The sequence below is a fragment of the Phalacrocorax aristotelis genome, chromosome 5, assembly GCF_949628215.1.
Source record: "Phalacrocorax aristotelis chromosome 5, bGulAri2.1, whole genome shotgun sequence".
In the NCBI taxonomy this organism is placed as follows: Eukaryota; Metazoa; Chordata; class Aves; order Suliformes; family Phalacrocoracidae; genus Phalacrocorax; species Phalacrocorax aristotelis.
The window spans coordinates 30,547,177-30,566,557 of NC_134280.1; the positions used below are offsets into that span (position 1 = coordinate 30,547,177).

At 38.5% G+C, this 19,381-nt stretch overlaps 1 protein-coding gene across 10 annotated transcripts in view; it reads right to left on the minus strand.

Moving 5' to 3' along the window:
- Window positions 1-19,091, minus strand: part of CARF (calcium responsive transcription factor) — a 37,260-nt gene extending 18,169 nt beyond the window's left edge. For 7 of the 10 annotated variants that reach the window (XM_075093765.1, XM_075093760.1, XM_075093757.1 and 4 more), the window contains exons 1-11: window positions 18,980-19,091; window positions 17,204-17,476; window positions 15,970-16,090; window positions 13,559-13,688; window positions 11,934-12,018; window positions 7,386-7,575; window positions 4,965-5,085; window positions 3,908-4,051; window positions 3,226-3,459; window positions 2,645-2,807; window positions 1,584-1,659 (exon numbers count right to left, since the gene is read on the minus strand). In XM_075093765.1, coding sequence (XP_074949866.1) covers window positions 1,584-1,659; window positions 2,645-2,807; window positions 3,226-3,459; window positions 3,908-4,051; window positions 4,965-5,085; window positions 7,386-7,575; window positions 11,934-12,018; window positions 13,559-13,688; window positions 15,970-16,090; window positions 17,204-17,413 — 1,474 coding nt within the window. In that variant the 5' untranslated portion in view covers window positions 17,414-17,476; window positions 18,980-19,091. Of the gene's footprint in view, window positions 1-1,583; window positions 1,660-2,644; window positions 2,808-3,225; window positions 3,460-3,907; window positions 4,052-4,964; window positions 5,086-7,385; window positions 7,576-8,290; window positions 8,539-11,933; window positions 12,019-13,558; window positions 13,689-15,969; window positions 16,091-17,036; window positions 17,108-17,203; window positions 17,477-18,979 lie in introns of those variants that run through there. The other 3 variants (XM_075093764.1, XM_075093767.1, XM_075093766.1) reach the window with 3 other exon arrangements.
- Window positions 19,092-19,381: the final 290 nt, after the last annotated feature.

Below are 19,381 nucleotides of genomic sequence, written 5' to 3' on the forward strand. Positions count from 1 at the left end.
ACAAGTTGAAATGGAAAAAAAAAATACAAACAGTAGTTTGAAAAGTCACTGTTGTTTTTTGCATGCTACCACTTCACTTATATTAACAAGAGATGGTTTTTTCAGTCAGGCTTCTTTTTTTGCTTAGACTTGTAATACAATTATAAACATGTGTTTGCAATGTGTATAAACACATACCTACATATTTAAGTGGAGACAAGATATGCTGAAATTAGAATATCTGCTTATATTCACTGAATCGGTGCACATGTCCAGAAAACTAAACAAATCCAATTTTCTAGCTTCATTTAAAACTCAGTATATGACACAAGCTGGCAGTGCCACTGAGATAAAAAAATTCTAAGAAGTTTGCAGCATTATCTTAATGTATGCAAACAGTTAGGCTCTTTCACCTTGCTACAATCATATTCCTGCTAAAAATGAACAGCTCTTCTGATGAGTTTCATATCAAACCTATTAAACAAGGGATGGAGAAAGCATCCACAAACATGCAGTAATGTTCTTTTGGTGTCATACTGGACAAAATATCCTTGAAAACTGGGGAAAAGGGCAGAATAATCTCATTTTAAATTTATTATCTGCCACCATGATCCAGCAGAGTATCTCAGCCTATCTGTAATCCTGACTATGTGGGTAGCAAGTAGATCTAGATACAAACACCTGTATTTTGGTTTAGTACATGCTTTGAATTTTAAGTAACAGTAGCAGGAACCCACTTTCAGCAAAGGAAAAATAGTGTAACTAGCGCCTTCAGAAAAAACAGACCTCCAACCACAAATGCATAAAACTAAGTTTCTATAGGAATCTACACTGGTTTTGCAGCAGAGTGGCAGTTTAATACTTTGTTATGTGGCTCAACAATTGCTGGGAAGAGATGCTACTTTGGCTTCACAGAGGAATTAAGGAGCTACACCACAAAAAGAACTGAAGAAACATCTCACAGCCCAGCTGCCACTGAACACCTGTTTCTATTTCTATTCCAAGCATTAAGAAAAATGGAAAAGAGCACTTTCAATTCTGATAACAGAAATACATCATTTGGTGCTCAGGGCCTGATCCTAGCAGTGGAACTCATCAAGCCAATGGCTCTGTGAGAAACAGGAATCCCAATATGTGTTCAGGTCCTTTTTAGCAAGATGTTTAAGCAGGAGTGAAGTGCAAACCATCAAGGAACTCAGGTACCCAGCTGGCTCCCAGGTATTTTGTGCCCTGACAGATATATCTGTTCAGTAAGGAATTTAATTCTGTCTACACAGGTATTATTGGCACCTTAATCCAAGGCAAAAATGTTCTTTCCACCTAACCATCTTGTTAAAATCTTCAGTTGCTTGAGGATGTTAAATAAAAGCCGAATTTATAATTTTCATACTTCTGCCAACCCCATCACAACTACACATGTTTTTCCACACATGCAGTCAAATAGTTAAGAAAAAGTATGCCAAAATAAACACACCAAAATAATCCTTCTTAAGTTCAGCTCAGTGACAGAACATGACAGCAACCTCTCTGGAAGGAAACTGAACTTCTGTGACATAGCTAATAAATCACATTTGGAGACAGCTAAGTTATTAATGCAGTCCTACCATCTGAAGGTGGTGACGCAAACGTAACAGTCACTGTTTCTGTGAGAACATTCCCACTGTCTGTGGTCCACTGCAGCTGAAAGGAAAAAGATCTCAGTTCTCAGAAAAGGTGCAAGTTTGTCAACTACAGGAACGTAGGCTCAATACAGGACCTGTAGGAAAACAGTGTCTACACTTTCTTGTTTTCTTATAACTATCCATTCTGGGAGCTCTTGGTTTTAAAAAAAAAAATAAAACCACTGTAAAAGATTTTTTAATATGCACTACACCAGGAAGGGTAAAGTCTGCTCATGACAGTTCAAAGACTTTAAAACAGGCAATAGTCAAACCATTGGCTAACTAACAAGTACCACCCACTCACCTGGGCCAAGAGCAGCATAGGGAGAAGGAAAGACTGATGACACAGCATGATTTTACACTACAGTTTGTCAAAGCTGATTTTAAATCAGCAATTCCTTAGCAGCCTGCCTCATAATTAGGAAAATTAGGATCACTGTGCATCCCTAATTACTCAATAGGTGGAAGAAAATTAAGGAACAACACATAAGAGTTACTGAGCATTCTGAAGTATCTACTTCATGCTTACTTCACTTGCTATAAAGCGCGTTTATTAATATTTACACATTCAAAATGTTGTGCAAGCCCTAACTTAGACTGCACCTGAGACATACTTCATCCCCATTTTTCAGATATGGAAAGTAGCATTAACTTCTCCAAAAAACAGACAATGACAAAGCCATGAATAAAGCTTTCTGACGCATGCCAATTTTTCTATATCACATGGCTTCCGGTTCATGCAGTCATCATGAAGTGTTAATATTATATGATTTGTCAATCAACTAACAGCAATCTGATGCTGATCAGCTAAATACCAAATAACGTCAGAAGGTTTTATTCACATTTAATCCAATCTTGCTCAGCCAGAGATTCAACTGAAAATATTGCTGCTGAAAATATAAATAGAGAATTTTGGATTAAGTACAGCTAAGTGGTAAAAATTAAAAATAAGATTTACAGTATTTAACTCCAAAAATAAAAAAGAAACACAAAGGCCAACGTACTGTTGCTGGGATACTTTCTGAATTATACACCATCTCGCCATTCCTCAGGGACTTCTGCACTTCATGAATGTGGTTCTTGATGTCATTCACAGTGGGGAAGAAAGACAGGTTATGTCTTTCTGGCACTTCATCAGGCTTGAATAATTCTCTTTCCACATACTTTCTGTCACATGTTAAAGGACATTAAAATATGCATATTTAAAATATATTGTACTATTTCCCTCTGCTATAGACACTGCTACGTTCTCCCCTCCCTTGTTGCAATGACAAGACAAGAGCAAGTAGATGATCTTCTGACCCAGTTCTTTGTGCTACAGAGGTAGCCTCTGTCACTCTGCTATAGAGTCTGGTGCTAAAAATCCCCATTTATTCAACTAACTTTAAAGAGGACAGCAGCTTTTACTGGCTACCTACAATAAAATGGAAAGAGAAGACAAAAGTTCGGAAAAACAGATTCTCATGACATACGGGAAATATAATCAGTAATGCATCAGCACTGCCGTTTAGGTGCAAACCAAATTAATCAAATGCAAAGGTAGATATAGCACTACAGACTGAGAGCATGTCAGACAGTTCTGTACCTTAGTTGCTTCCTCACTGCATAGACCTGCTCTGTTCCCTGAGACACCAGTTCTCGGATCTTGTCTGCCACTTGAGGATGAAGTCGGGAAGGCAGAGCACAGTTCTCATCTCTAACAACTTCCTCCTCCTCCTCAGGAGAAGACACAGAAAAATGGGATGGTGAAGAAGGGAGGCAGGAAGTTTCCATTTCATGATATTGGTGAGCTTGCTGAGTGGGTAACTGTACATACCACCTGGCAAAAAGGAAATAGTTTCTACACACAATTTTCAAAGGCAAAATAGCTGGTGTTTTGAGGGAACAGTCTGACAATCGCAACCAACCTAGTTAGAGTGACTTAAATTTTTACAGCCCCTGAGCTGGAAGATATTACCTTTCAGAGCTCAGGGCCCTCTCACATCTTTCAATGCAAAATAAGCGAGCTCAAACCCCCAAATAATAAAACTATTTCTATCTATTCCCTGCAGAAAACATCTGCTGAAGTTCCACAGCTTGGTGCTTAACACATTTACCAAACTAAATACTCAAGAGCCACAGATGTCTTACTGACAAGCGATTTTTTACAATTGATATTAAGCAAGAGCCTTAATAAAGTGACTAAGTAAAAAAATAAAGCAAACCAAGCAAATTATTGCTCCTTTTTGCTTCACTTGTCAAGATAAAGAAAAATGTGGAAGTTTCACCTGAGGATACCGCCAGCATCTACCAAGTTCTTCTTCAGCATGTTGAATGCTTTCTCCTGCTCCATTCTTATGATTTTCTTGTCAATTTTAGGGTCAGTAGGAACTCTGTATTCTGGAAACTTTTGAACCTTTTTAATATAGATCCTTCGGAGGGGGGGAATAAAAAAAATTCTCCTTCAGTACACTTTGCCCTCGTGGGGGAAGGCAAAAACTGCATCTACTTCATATCAGATATTACCATATAAAAAGTTTAAGCAGAGTGTTTCAGGAAGTGAGAAGCCTGTAAGAAAACTGTAGAATTTTAAGGATGCACCAACAGAAACAGATACAGATGGACACAGATAGACACACTTCCGTTCCAGTCTGGAAGCCATGCAACCAGAGTGATTTTGCACCTCAGCAAAACTCCTCTGTCCCTCAGTATAGTAAAAACAGAACACCATTGCTGAACAGGATGTAGTTCACCCAGCTTGAAGCCAGAATTGAGCGCATACATACCTAGCTGCAGTGATGCAGGTAAACACACTCATAGCTCAGTAAAAACTGAATAAGCACCCAGGAGGATGCTCAAGGACAAGGAAAAAAATCTATTAGTGTTGGATAAGGAGAAAGTCCCCAGTGAACAGGAAGAACCATAACTCCTTCAGCAGATAGGACATCTGCTAAATTAGAATGATTGACTGAGTGTAATTAAAAGCCTGAAGAAAAACCAACAAATAAGACAACAAAGTTTCAGGACCAAAAATGGTCACTAAAGGACACCACAATAACTAACTAATGCTCAGGTAGAGAATGATTCCTGCTTATATTTCATATCCTGATCTATTGCTACTTTGCATCCAGGAAACCTATCAAATCTCAGCCTTATTCAGTTTAACAGGACAGCATTTTCTCCTTCCCTCTAAATGAGTACCAATCTCAAGTTACCAAGGAGACTAAGCTAAGAGCTATTGTGCATATTCAGATGCCACCTCAAACCCTGCTCTGTCAAGGCTCACAGAAATAACACTTTCTTAGGGTGCTAAGTAGCTCTTCCAACTTTATAGACAATTCTTACCTTGCTGGACAAGTGGCTTTGTACAGATGGCCAGAGGTGCTTTCCTGCTCACCAGCTTTTTTAGGCTGGAACCCTTTCCTCCTTGGCCCATATTGGCACTCCATTACAATGGCTCTGCTTCCTGGGAACAGAGGGTAATGTACTCTATTTATTCAAGCAACCACTGAAGCCATTAGAGTAAAACAGTAACTACAGAAAAGATGAGAATTCCAAAACAGTCATTTCTGTTTACCATCAGACTCTTCAGAAGGCAGAACACTTAAGGGTAGCAAGCATTCAAATACAGTGCAAATGCTTCTCTCACAGCATGTAAGCAACACAGAGCATTTTCAAAGCATTTCCCAAACTTATTACACCTCACAACACTCCTGCAACACATATGAAGGCAAAATATTGGATTCTGCCCTGGTCAACACCAATACTTTACAAGATGAGCAGCCTTACAAGTTACGAAAGGAGCATAATGCCAATTATAAACATAAGAGGAGCAGAATCCCCAGAATAACTAGGAAAATCCACAGCTGAAATAAAAGGTCAGCAGCTATTCCCAGCCTCCTGTCTTAAATCAATACTTTAGACCATGCTGTATCATAAATTCTTACTTGCAAGTCTGACCTATCTTATCTGCCAAATAACATGGTTTCAGTGTGGCATACCCACACAAAACCAGACAGACTTAAACAAATATTGCTTAGCTCTGAACTTGAAGTGACTCCTTCCAGTCAGACCTCCAACAAAAAGGATAACAGGTGTAGCCTTAAAGTAGTCAAGAAAGGAACATATTCCAAATTTCTTCCATGTTATGTTTAGTTATCTTTTATTTGTAATTCATATACTCCAGTATGCAAGGAGCTTCTTATACCACAAGTGATATAACCAAAACCTTTTTAAGTATCACAACAGAAACATAATGTGTTTCCATAAGATACCCAGTGATTTATTGCTTTAGAGTGTGACATTAAAAAAAAAATCAATGCAAATGAAGTAGGAAATTTAAAAGAATTATGTAACATCTCTTTTTTAAAAACAAACAAACTTAAGATCCAGGTTCTGGGATTGAAAAGACTTCAACAGCTTTAAAGAGTCCTAGCTAATACAAATCTCAAAAGCAATTTGGTGGGGCCCTTGTTTTAGAAAAGTATCAACTATCCAAAATTCTTATTAAAGATAACAATAACAATCAAGACTTTGATGATTAGTGCGTGTTTTACAATATAGGGAACTACCCAGCTTCTCTGTATATTTCCCCACAGCTGAAGCACAGCAGGGAAAGCATTACAGCTTGGTTTGACTTACGCAGGAGGGATAAATTCCTCGAGAACACTTTTGTCCCGCACAGTCTAGAATTCAGTTATTCAGATTTTAAAATGCAGTCCAGTAATTCATATTTACAGCCTCTGCTCTACAGGTGTAAAGGATTTTAATTAATTTCACAGAGGAGTTATAAACTAAATCTAAACATTAGATAGAGTAGAAAGGTAACACATTAGAAGTATACATAATGCCTGTTTGGGGGTCCAAGCAAAGCAAAAAATATTACAACTTAATTATATCTATTAGTCTACATGTGGTTTTGCTCTAATATATTACTGAGGGGCAACTCATTTATCAGGCAGATCTTACATGAAACTAAAGATGTCTCATATGCATTTTTTTTGGAAAAAAGTATAAGTTCTTTTGGCTTTGTTCTTAGCTTATACCTCACAGTTTATGGCTGAAGCTTTAAAACTGGTGCTAACTTTTCACTTTCAGTAACTTTCAGTATTAAAAAAAAGAAAAGAGAGAAAACCCAAGCACATAACCTACATTCCAGTCATTCATGATCTCCATGTAACAATTAAAACCTGTTAATTTCATATCCAAATGAAGTTTGAGTTAATTTCACACATGCTTTAAATGAGTTAAGTATGTAATTACCAACCTGTGAAGTCTGCATATTCATTTAATTAAAAAAAAATAAAATCTATCTACTAAGGTATGCTGATGTTTATTTTGCTTTTTATTTAATTTTTTAAAGGGTGCCATTTAAATAGTTTATTGGCTGCTGTGGAACAAAACTCTTCAAAGGATCTCCGAGTTACACAAGGATACTCAAACAAGCTCTTATCCTTATGAGAACTTTCATGTCCTGATAGAGCAGATGGGACCTCCATCTAAAGATCTCATTACAAGAGCCTTCATCAAATGCTACCTAGCTAATTTCTAAAGAACAAAAGGAATTAATCACAACAAAACATAAGCCTGTGGTTTCAGGGAAACAAGCTTCTTCAGGCTGAGTCACCCAAACACCTCTTTTTTTATGTTTGTGCCTCAACTTTATCAACACTAAGGAACAACACCACCACTAAGATCCTTCTTTACGGCCAGCTGGCAACTGACGTTGAAATTTTGAAAGTAGTTATTAAAAGAAAAGTTAGTTACCTGCATTGACAAAGGGGATCCCATCATATGGGACATACTGAGATTTCCACATCAACCGTGTGGCGGGTTTGGATGGGCTTGGAGACTGGCGTGTCCCCCACACGCTTTGTGTCTGCTGCTTGTGTAGCGTTAGAACACTCTCTAATTCTGCCTCGCTCACACAATAGCCGCGGTACGAGTCCCCAATTTTCTGCATGGAAAGGAGGTGAAATAATAGGATTATTCACCCAGGTGACTGCTGAACATTACACAAGAAAACAAAAGCAGTCAGGGACTCTGGCAGGTGAGGACACAGGCTCAGATTTTTAGTATTTCATGTTTTTCTTCCCCACACTAGTATCCTCACTAATAGATTTATCATAGGCTCTAACACCAGAGCAGTCCCCAGTGAGGTGAGGACTGTCAGCCCTCCAAGACCTAAGTACACCAAGAACCCCTGAAAAGATTAGTTACTGCCAACTCTGATTCCCATAGGACAACTTCACTCCTGTTGTTTCCCCACACACATACTTCAGTTGCAGCCACCTCGTAGACAAATTCATCCTAGGCAAACATTTTCACTCGACTTCCACAGAGAATCTCTGAAGCACTAATAATGTCTATGCATCTACTTGAACACACACACTGCACTGAGCTGGGGCAGAATACACCTGCTTGTACCACCAGTAACCACCTCACCCACTTACTGCACTAACTTTGAATTGAATGTCTCTCGTAATACCCCTCCCAATCTTCAAGGCACTCTTGATTCTCAACATTACACAGAAACATAATATATCGTATTTGCCATGTGCAAACTGATGATGGTTTCAATGAACTCTGCTAAGCTCTGGGCAACTCCAGAAAAACTACATATAACCTGACTCAAAAATACCAAACCAACAAACTACAAACAACTTGCTGACTTTGCAACATCCTGTGTCAGCTGCTCAGCTACTCAAAAGCCATCACAGCTGGTTCAGTACTGGTCTTCCAGGGCCAGCCAGAAAGCAGCAAAAGCACTGGGGCAGAGAAGAGCTTTCCATCCAAATTCGGAACGCCATGCTTGCTTCTGTTCATATGCAGCTCAGGCTGACCAAGCAGCTGGAAGTAACACACAGAGTAGATTGCCAGCTCAGCCTTAGAGTGTATCTGTAGGGCAAACACATGGTGGATGAGTACTAGTCTGATGGATCTATTTTGCCACCTTCAATGACAGAGCAGCCAGATGTTTAAATAATACTGTCAACAAAAGCAGCAATGGTGTCTCTCTAAGATTAGCATTGCACAAATACTTTGGTGACAACTGCATAAAACCTACCTTGGAGTTGCCTAAGAAAAACAAAACATTCATGGTTAGCAAGACCTAAAGTCAACAAAGAACATACTAATACCCTGTGAATGAACTGGGCCAGCATGGTGTTGTTGCTAGCGCAAGCCCAAAACCAGAGGGTTCTGTACGTGCCAGCTGTGTGAGTCATTCTGAGATACCAGTTCTTACACTTCAGCAGCTCAATGCACTGCAAGCACACTGCTCCAGCAATTCAGGAAGTCTACATAGGCTGCACTCACACAGCTGTGGTGAGAAAGAGAAGCTGGCAACTGTTTAGCCAGAAATTATAAATTACACTTCTGTCCAAAACTTGATCTGAAAAATCCAGGAGAAGCAAAGCAGCTTGAGAATTACCAGAAGTACCTTCTTCTCAGAAGCCTGGGATGCCCCCCTATTGCAAGAGGAATGATAGTACCCCTCCGCACAGTGCGCGCTCCGTGACCAGAAGTTTTCTTTCCACATCATACAGCTGTCACTAACAATAGGTCACTGACCTTATTCTAGAGAGATGAGAGAAGACCGATAAAACTGTTGTGACAGAAAAGCAGTGGTAACAGTTAAGGCATTGTCTTCTATTCTGCCCTTAAGGTGATTTTCCCAAAATTGGTGGGAGGGGAGGAGGAAAAGAAGAAAATCACATAGCACATAGGATCCTTGCTCTCTAGAAGCTTCCCAGGTAGGAACAAATGGACAAATGAGACCATCTGTCCCACACGAATAGATAAACTTATCTTTGTACAGTTGATTAATTAATGCAGTTTTTAATTACATTCTACTTCAATATGCTGATACATGCTGGAAACGCATTCTGAGCAGACCACTGAAAACTAAGGAGGTTATAGAAAACCACCTTTTTTTTAAAAAAATCTACTTTTTAATTAACAATGTAATTACCCTGATACAATCTGATACTGTCCAACCCTTTAACCCCAGCCAAGTTTCAAGCTAAGAAAAGGGGCAATTACTTCTCTCTCCCCTGGCCTCACCTCAGCAGGTGTACATAAAAGCTTACACTGACATACACATATCAAGACTGCAGTTTTCCTTGAACAGCAGGATAGAAGAGGCATTATGCTGCCTAGGCACAGCAAGTGTAGGCTGGACATTTCAAGGCAGTCAGGGAATCAAGACCAAACACAGAGCTTAGTGCTAATTTTAGACAGCTGCAGCTTTTACTGCTCTCTGTTTGCCTGCAATACTAACTGCCAAAGGAGTTATTGACCTCTGGAGTTCAGTCTCAGCCAGCTCCCCAGGATAAATTGGCAGCCTGTACCAAGGCTATGCTATGGCTTCACCTGCTGGCACCTTCTGTGAAATCCACACAGACCTCCACACTGTTTCTATTCTAGCAAGTGACTGAAAGTGTGGAATTGTGAGTTGCCACATTTATCTGCACTTCTACTAGACCTCCAAATTCCAGTTGGACTCTTCCGTCCTGTTACTAGTAACAAAACATTCTGCAAGACAGTTGCACCTGAAAGATCAAGGACACCTCAAAATCCCATTGTCTCTAGTCTGTGCCCATGAAAAGGCACATGCATCCTCGCAGTCTCCAGTGGATTTACACTGTGGAACTGAAACTCAGCAAAGCAACTCTGCTGGTAACACACAAAAAGGAAGAGAATTTGGGTTATTTCTTCTTAGATGGGCTGATTCTACAGGGAAAACAGCAACAAATTTTTTTTAAAGGAACAGAGAGGATTAATGCATACAGCCAATAGTTCTGCTGAACAGCAGAGGCAGATATTTATATCCTCAGAACACATTTAAACAGACAGTATTTTGATTTCATTTTCTTTAAAAATTAGAACTCTTCTATAAATGCTGCTGCTGTGAATTTTAAACACAGCAGGTGAAATTTCTTGTAATAAATTAAGATAGACCAAGCAGACCATAATACAAGTCCTCCTATAAAATGAAACCAATAATACATGACTCAGATACATCGATGTTAAGACAGGAAAATATGTGCCACATACTGCTAAAAAGAGTAATGGGTTATACACCTTACTGGACTTCAACAACTAACTGGCCATTTGAATTAAGTGACTCACTTCTCACTTCTCTGAAAACAGTATCTCCACAGTGGAAGAATTAGTATTATTAATTTTCTGACCTCTTAACGTTTAAGTTGATATAATTGGGGACAACACCATTTATACAAAATAAAAGGCACATAACAAAAATAAGAATACATTAATATATCTAGATAATTTAAAAAATATTTCTAAGTGGAAACAGAAAGAAATTCCATTTCTAAGTCCCTGCAACTGCAATTTCCAGTTTTCAGTGGCCAAGCCAATAGGAAAAACCTCAAATGGTACAGATATCTAAAGAGGTGAACTGGCTAGAGACTATCCTTTAAAAAAAGTATTTAGAGAAAGTAAAATAAACATCTATCAGGAAGAGTCTGGTAGCAGGAAGAAGGGGTAGGTGATCTTTCAAGCATCTTCCCATCTCCCCTCCCTTCCTTTTAAGTAATTTATGATGCTTTCTAGCTGTTGATATCATCCCAGTCATCAGGAGAGCTCTGTAGACATCTAACAATATGCAAATAAAGAGAGTTCTATTTAGGTCAAAAGCCATGACATGGAATAAAGACAGAGCATTTTTTAACAAAAGAGAAAACTAGCACAAGTAATCATGGTGGAACCAAAAAACCAAAATAAATCTGTGAGAATACCTAAAATAGAAATCCTTAGTAGAACACTGACATTAAGGTGCTCTGTCAAGTCCCAGACTTGACTCTGGCGAGTCACATGGATTTTGACTTCTAAGTGACAACACAAACCAATACGAACAGTTGCAGACTTAGGCCATATAAAGGCAATTTTATTCTTTATTTAATGGATCACTAAGGGCAACAACAAACCAGTTTTCTCAGCAGAAGACAGCAGAGCTTGCACTGTAGTTCAAGAGCAAATCCTAATATGGCACACAGTGCAGATCAGTGGCTTTTCCCAGTGCTGTATGGCATCGAGATTTAAGAACGACATTTTTTGCTTCAGGAGCTGTTGATAGTCAGTTATTCTGCTACTCCCAAAAAAGGAAGGGATTCCATACCATTTTAGGTGTTTAAAAGTGCTAGTAGTACCAGCTAGTACCAGTACTATTTCATAATACCAGGAAGCTTAAACACAGCTTCTACAACTACGAACATTATTCCTTTCATGGAATAGGATCAATATCTTAGATCTAGATGACAAAACATTAAGTCAGAATTCTTTGCAGCCCACCTCACAGTTCCTGAGACGGTGCGCCCATGCAGGTGTATTTGGTGGCAATGGCTGGAGAGGGATGGGAAAGGGATCTTCCAATACCCTGAAAAATAAAAAAAATCTAGTAAAAGTCTACACAGGCATCCAGGAAAGCAACGATTTAGTCTAAACTACAGGTAATATAGCAGATCAGTGCATTATGTGTAACCCCTACAGCATATGATCAGACAATAGATACTGTATCAACTTGCCTTAAAAACCTGGGGTTCATTTTCCCCATATTCTATTTCATTGTTAAAATGATTCACAGTAAATAAGTATTTTTAAAAACCCACTGTTTTCCACATTCAAGAAGATCTGAGCATTCAGTATTCTCAGTATTGTTGCTTGACAACAACAGACAAAACACTGAGAAATAGACCAGTAGATCACCTTGGTAATTTTCTTACACAGACTGATGTTATAATGCTAAAGATTAAAACTGATATCAAACACTTGTTAAATGCTGCACATTTTAGTATATTTTAAATTACTGAAAACCAGCTCCAATAACTATTTTAAGTACCTAGTTTCTCCATTCCCTAAATCCTGGGGCAGAAACCATGCTTACTCGATGTTTATTATTGCAAAACTCAAGTGCGTCACCTCCTGTCCATCCAAATGTCTCCTTTCCAGGATTATTTTTCTAACATGTACAGACTGTGTTCACAAAATCCATTCACAAACTGTCTCTCTCCACTTTAAATGTTTCTTGAATATGTATAATTTGCACCATAGTGAGATTATTCTAATCTCTTCCACATCTCAGTTTCAAGAGAGTATAAACCAATGCAAAGCCACCTTGCAGCCCACAGAACAAATGTCTCCTTTGGGCATTTTGTTGTTGGTTGGTTGGCTTTTGGACTTTTTTTTTTCCAAGCAAAAAAAGAATCCCAGAGTATTCAGGAATTAAAATAGTAAGCATCACTTAGCACAGGGACAGAATCAGGTGGATATCAAAAGAAGAAAAATGTAACAACTATTTTAACTTCAGAAACTTTGCTAACCAATCTGCCTAGTTACATGTTCCACTGAAACACGTTAGCAGCTACTTTCTCATATTTTATCAAAGGAAGCTGAAGAAGTTATCCAAGAGAAGAAAGATTAGGCTCTCCCTGTTAATGCCAACAACTGAAATCTCTACCTAAAAAATTAATCTCTACAATCAACCCTTCTTGTGGGAGGATGGTTTATATAGGTTTTAATATAATCATACAAGAAAGTCTGCTCCCTCTAACTTCAATCTTCCCTGCAGTTCTTTCACTGGATCACTTTCAATTCTTGGTTGGCAGTATCAGTGCTTTTCTGGAATAATTTCAGTAATTTGCACTGTGCTACTTTAAATGCCCGCCTATTGCTCAGGTCAGAATATATCCAACTATCTCTGGAATACCAGTACTTTAATTGCTTTTTCCACGGCTCTGGCACATACAAAAGCTGCCTACACACACAGTTAGCTACACATCATTCACTAATACCAAGGGTTCATAACCTCTATTCTATGGTAATTTTGTGATAACCATTGCAAAAACAAACTGCAAGAAGAAAAGGCAGTACTAACAGTGGACCAAAGTGGTTGTTCATCCTTTTAATTCCTGACCTACCTGGTGCTTGCTTTTTTTGATACAGTGAGAGATGCCTGCGGATGTAGAATGTAACTGCTTGCGCTGTCTGCTATAGCAGCCACCGCCACAGTCTGCAAGTTTCCATCATCACACTTCTCTTCCGAAACATCTTTGCAAAAATAAAACATCCTCCTGGTTAATAATTGAACTCGGAATGGGGAAATGAGAAGCTATAATTAAACTTTATGTGTTGGAAAAGCAAGCATTTTGACATATAAGATTTCCAGAAGATAAAGTAGTTTAACAGTTGTGAATCAATACTCAAAACTCCGGGCACACATATGAAGATACACTTTATAAGGTTGTTTGTACTCAAGGACTTTGGCAATCATGCTACTGCTGATGAATCCTTCCACAACAAAGCAAATAATCAGAGGAACTTGTAAATTACTCTGCTTTACATTTCCACAAATCCACATAGGATTGCACAACTATTTTGTTCAGCTGCAAATCACACACTGGTTGCTTTTAAAATAAGAAAAAGGAGATTATCATACTGCTTTGCACTTAAAAAAATGATGCCTAAACAAGAAAAAAATAGGCATCTTGTAACTGAATCTGACGTGCTGTTAGAACAAATGTTTTAGCCTTTCTTGATATGAGGGAGCAATCCATAAGCCAAAAAATAGTTAGATTGAAGCCTCTGTGTACAGTTAAGCAAAAATGTAATGAAACACTGAAAGCAGACGTTTGATACTTTGGTCTTAACATAAAGAAAAGGGAGCTCTCTTTAGATGTGGGATTTTTGCCCTTCAATTATAAAAGCTTCTTTCCCCTACCCCAAGAGAGAGTGACAAGCTATTGACTCAGTACAGAAATCACTCCACTAGAAAGCTTGTGCCAGAAGATTCATAAGTGTGCACCTCAGAGTAAGACCACTCTGGCTCAAAGCTTGGAACACTGGTTCCTTCCACATAGATGTGCCCTTAAGACACTAAGGTGTCTTAAGGTGAAGCCTGTGCCATTTCATACACTACCACCACCTGCAGGCAAGTGAAACTCAAGGATTGACAGTCCATTCTCCTTCCCCTTTAATCTCTGTAATAAACCATGGACAAGTCTTCCTAACTGTCTTTTAAAGATCAAATAACTACAAAGTCTTTTACACAGAAAATCTCTAGAAAAAAAACACACACACCAAAAACCAAAAACACACCACGAAAAAAACCAAACCCCGCAGCACTGTTGCAGAACATATATTCAAATACTGTGAACATTTCCAATATTTGCAAAGAGGGAGCCCCATGTAGAATGAAAAATGGGAATACAAAAATATTATTCAGCATTGCAACTTATTGCCTACAAAGAGTAACAGCAATTCTTTAGTAACTAAGGCTCACAGTCTGCTTAAAGTCATGTAAGACTACACTGTAACTAAATGGTGGTTTTACATCTGCAAGAGCAGGTGGAGAGGGAGGGAAGGATGAGCATTAGGGTAAGAGCAAGCCTTTCAATGCAAGGGCATGAAACCATATTCCAACTCTAAGTGGAAAAGACTGGATCATGACCTGAATCCCAACTCTTTTTTCTATTCACCCAGCACCAGGACTCTAGTCTTACCTTTGAGCTCTAATTCCACAGAAGCACCAGCGCTCAGATTTTGAGAATTTTATACAGAAAATACAAAAACAGTTTAAAATACCTTGGAGAGTTTAAAAAATTGTGACAACTTAGTTCTCAGTCTTATTTTGTGAATGTAAACTACTACACAGCATTTTGCCACACAGCAAGGCCTGCAGATAAATAATCAACGCTTTTAGACTTCAGTATGTCCCTTGCCTAGAGAAAAGCTTAAAATTCATGCTTCTAGTTGTACATCTCACCACCTACTTAAAATGTTACAATTAACACGCTGAGGGGAAAAACTTAGCAATGAAGTGAAAGTTACGTCTCATTTTCTTCATTGGGAACTGAATTTCTACCTAGGTACTTATTCCTGGCTTCACAAAAGATGCATCGGCACCAGCGATCTCTGGAACAGACCAGAAGAACACTAATTCATCTATCTGCATTACCTGAATTAACTACTTCACTCGAAGTAAAGAGAAGTAAAAATTTGAGGCTGATAGTACAGCTGCCTGACGTGGCACAAATGTCCTTATTAAAGGTAAATAAGGCAAGAAGCAGCTTTGTGCTTGATATCCCAATTTACCGATCACATATCTAATGTGAGCATAATATCTCTTATTTCATAAGCCTTTTGTCCAACAGAAAAAGTGGTGTGTGTGGTGCCAGATTCATAATCTGAAAGCAGATTCAGTAAGTACCTATTTTTGTCTTATAACTGTCTAAGGAAAGGAAACATGTACAAACGAGGTGTTTAAAAAGAGATCATGCAGGATATGCATAGTCACAGGAACACACACTCAAGTCCCACAGGTTGAACTCACCCTGTGTGCTGGTCACATCCAGAAGCTGACCTTGAGGAATGATCACTTGGGCCATTCCTGGCTGGGCAGAAGGAATGACATGCAGCACCTGGCCATTTTCTGACTGGCTGGCAACAATCATCTGTAAGGCAATCACACAAAAGGATGAATGGCACTAGTTTGTACACTGATCATCATGCAGCATGACTGGGTTTGCTTATTACCAGAACAGGAAATATTTTGGTTTGGATTAGGGCCTGTAAATTAACTTGATTTCACATAATAAGGAAACTGCCAATTTATTGTTAATTTCTTAAAATTACTTTTCCCCTTTTAAAAATCACCCTTTAATTGAATAAAGGATAGAAAAAACACCCTAACCTTATGGGATTCTATAATGAATTATGCATTTATTTGAAACTTACAAAACCATTATTAAAGCTGTCAAAAACCTGAAAACCATTCATAGTTGGATTCCCTGTAACCCCATTCACAGACTAGCAGAATTAATCACAACATACAAAAATTCTGACCTTTACTCCTAAGAAACTGACCTCTATGGGCAACATTTTATGCAAAAACATACAGAAGAAAAGCTCCAGGACTTCAAAAACAATACAAATCTCCTAGAATTCTGGAAAACTTAAACAGCTCCTTATGGCAAATTTTCCCATAATTACCAAGGACTTGTTCCCAACAATGTTATAAAATCTAAAATAACAAAAAATATCATATTGTTTCTGATTTACTACACTTTAAATGGGTGAAGTGTCTTTTAGTGCCAGTATAACACATGCCAACCAAACCCTCTGGGTGAGAGAGATACCTTTTTTCCAAAAGAAGCCTTAAGAATTACAAAGCAATGTTTTAAGCAAATTAAGGGGAAGGCGGGGGGGGAAGGGGAGACATAATGGGTAAGCTTATTTCTAATGTACCAATCCCCAGAGACACTTATCAGGGAATATAGAGAAAGAAACAGTGGTAGAAGTATGAGATCTCATCAGACAAATAACACCCAGGCTTGATAATGAGAACAGACATAAGGTGTTTAATAAAATTAGTAATGGCTGGAAACAGGATTTGCCTACCTGAGGAAGGGCAACGGGAACATGAACTGAACCACTGAAAAGTTTCACCTTGTTGCTAAAGTCTGAATCAGCTGTTGTTACAAACAAACAAGCACAATGTAAAACAGTTCTTCAGAGAGCTCCCTCATCTGTGAATACACCACCTCCCCTGTTTCAGACGCACTCACCATCGGCACACTGGGCCCTCCTAGCGGCTGCAGCTCGTATAGAGGCTGCCCGGTTTGGTCCACCAGGTGTAACTCCCCTGCAGAGTGAGGCTGTGGCTGGGGTGGCCGTGCAGGCAGAGCCGATGGTGCAGAACTGCCCGAGAGGCGTACTGTGATGGGCAAGGCTGTGGGAGAGTCACTCTGTCCAAACAACGGATCCCTGGAATCCATGCAGGTTAGATGCTTTCACAGAGGAAAACCAGTAAAACGTACTTTAATCTTGAGTAGCAATTTCTATTAAAAAAAAAAGAAAACATTTTAAACCAGTGCACTGTATTGTATACTCAGAGGGAGCTCTTGTCCTTCTGATCAAGGGGCTACTAGCAATTCTACTTTTGTTTTCCATTTCAATGCTGAAAATATATTCATATTTCTGCTTATTAGAAGAAATCTTTCTACTAAGGGAAAAGAAAATCCCTTGTGCCCAAAATCTGTCCCCCAAAACCCTCATCACTTAAAAAACATCTCAAGTCTACTCAGAAACTGAGAGAATGCATACCAAAACCAAAACTTTAAAGCATCCACCAACTTGACTTCAAAAGAAATCACAGATTCCACTCAGCCTTTAGATACATGTATTTAGCTACAAAGACAAAAATGTCTAAATGCTTTCTTAGTTCTTTACCACAGAAGAAACACAAGCAACAAACCCACAAATTCAAGTCCAAGAATTACACAGTGCAAGACCAAGAATCAGATTTTTGCAAGTCTCAAAACATAGGTACTCAGAGCTAATTCTCGTCAAGCTTGCAGAATCAAGGTCTTACAGCACATCCCATTTTCATTAAAAGTTTAAGCACAAGTATCTGTCTTGTTGGAACTCTGACAACACAAATACTAAACATGTAAAAATAATGGAAGAGAGGCGGTCCTTGTGTAAAATATGTCAGGCTGTTATGTGGCCGATGCAAGGAGGACTGCAATTTGTTGTATATCTTGCAGCAATCACACAAACAACTGATGTTTCTGCTACAAACATTTGTTAAACTACAAATCTAAAGAGTGGGGGGAAAACATTTATAAATTTTATATTCAAGTCAGACCTGGGCCAAATAATCTTCTCAGAAGTTCTGCCAGTATAAATCTTCTGTGCTGAAACTGTCTAGTGTAAACTACACCAGAAAAGCAGCAACAAATAAATGGCACTAGCTGTGTTAACGACATTGTGCAGAGACCATAAGCACGCTACTAAATCACCATCTGAATGATATTTTATGTTAGCCATAGTAATCTGCAGAAGAACATTTATGCACAGAAATCTCTCTGACCAGGAATATCTGGCAATATTTGATAATACATACATTAAAGACTCCCCTTCCCCAATACGTACACAGATGTCCTGTGTCCAAGGATTCTTATTTGCCACATTTGGTCACTAAGCAATTTCAAAGTTCTAATTTTTGAGTGTTCTGAAGCCCTCCTACTCCAGAGCATGTAATTAAGCATTCTTTTATTAAAGGATTTTATTAACACAATAAAACATGTATTTCTTCAGCACTGTAACAGGACCTATTAATATAATTACTAAAGGCTGTCATTACATGTAACATCTGGATATTCATCAGTTCAAAACTGAATGGCACAAGAATCCAAGGGAAAGAACTTTTGTACTTTTTAAAAAGACACAATGTATTATTATAAAGGAAAGAAAAAAGACATTGATGAAATATCATACTGTAAATTCATCAGAGAGGATATAAAGAAAGCATCTACAAAGACAGGACACTCATACCTCACCTGAAAAACTCAATCATTTGTTTCTGACTCTCCTGTACTATCACGATTGCCTATGAACAAATCATTAGATCCTTCAATAGCAATGTCATGGTCAGCTCCATTTTCTTCCATTGCAAGGTGATCTGAAAAAGTTACAAAAGTTTATTTCAGCCTTCCGTACTTTAGCCTCAACCAAGACATGGCTGCAGGGTTTTTTTTTTTGTCTTACAAATTTAGTCTTACAAGTTCTAATGGTGTTGCAAGCTAACAGCAAAGCCCTCAAGAAATCCTTGCCTCTTTATGACTTTATTAGTCACTGCAGAAAAATTTCAGTGTGTTGCTCCAGTATAGTTTAGCCTCTTGTGTAAGCCAATTTGCTTGCATTGTCATTGTACACACACATACAAAACATACATACACACT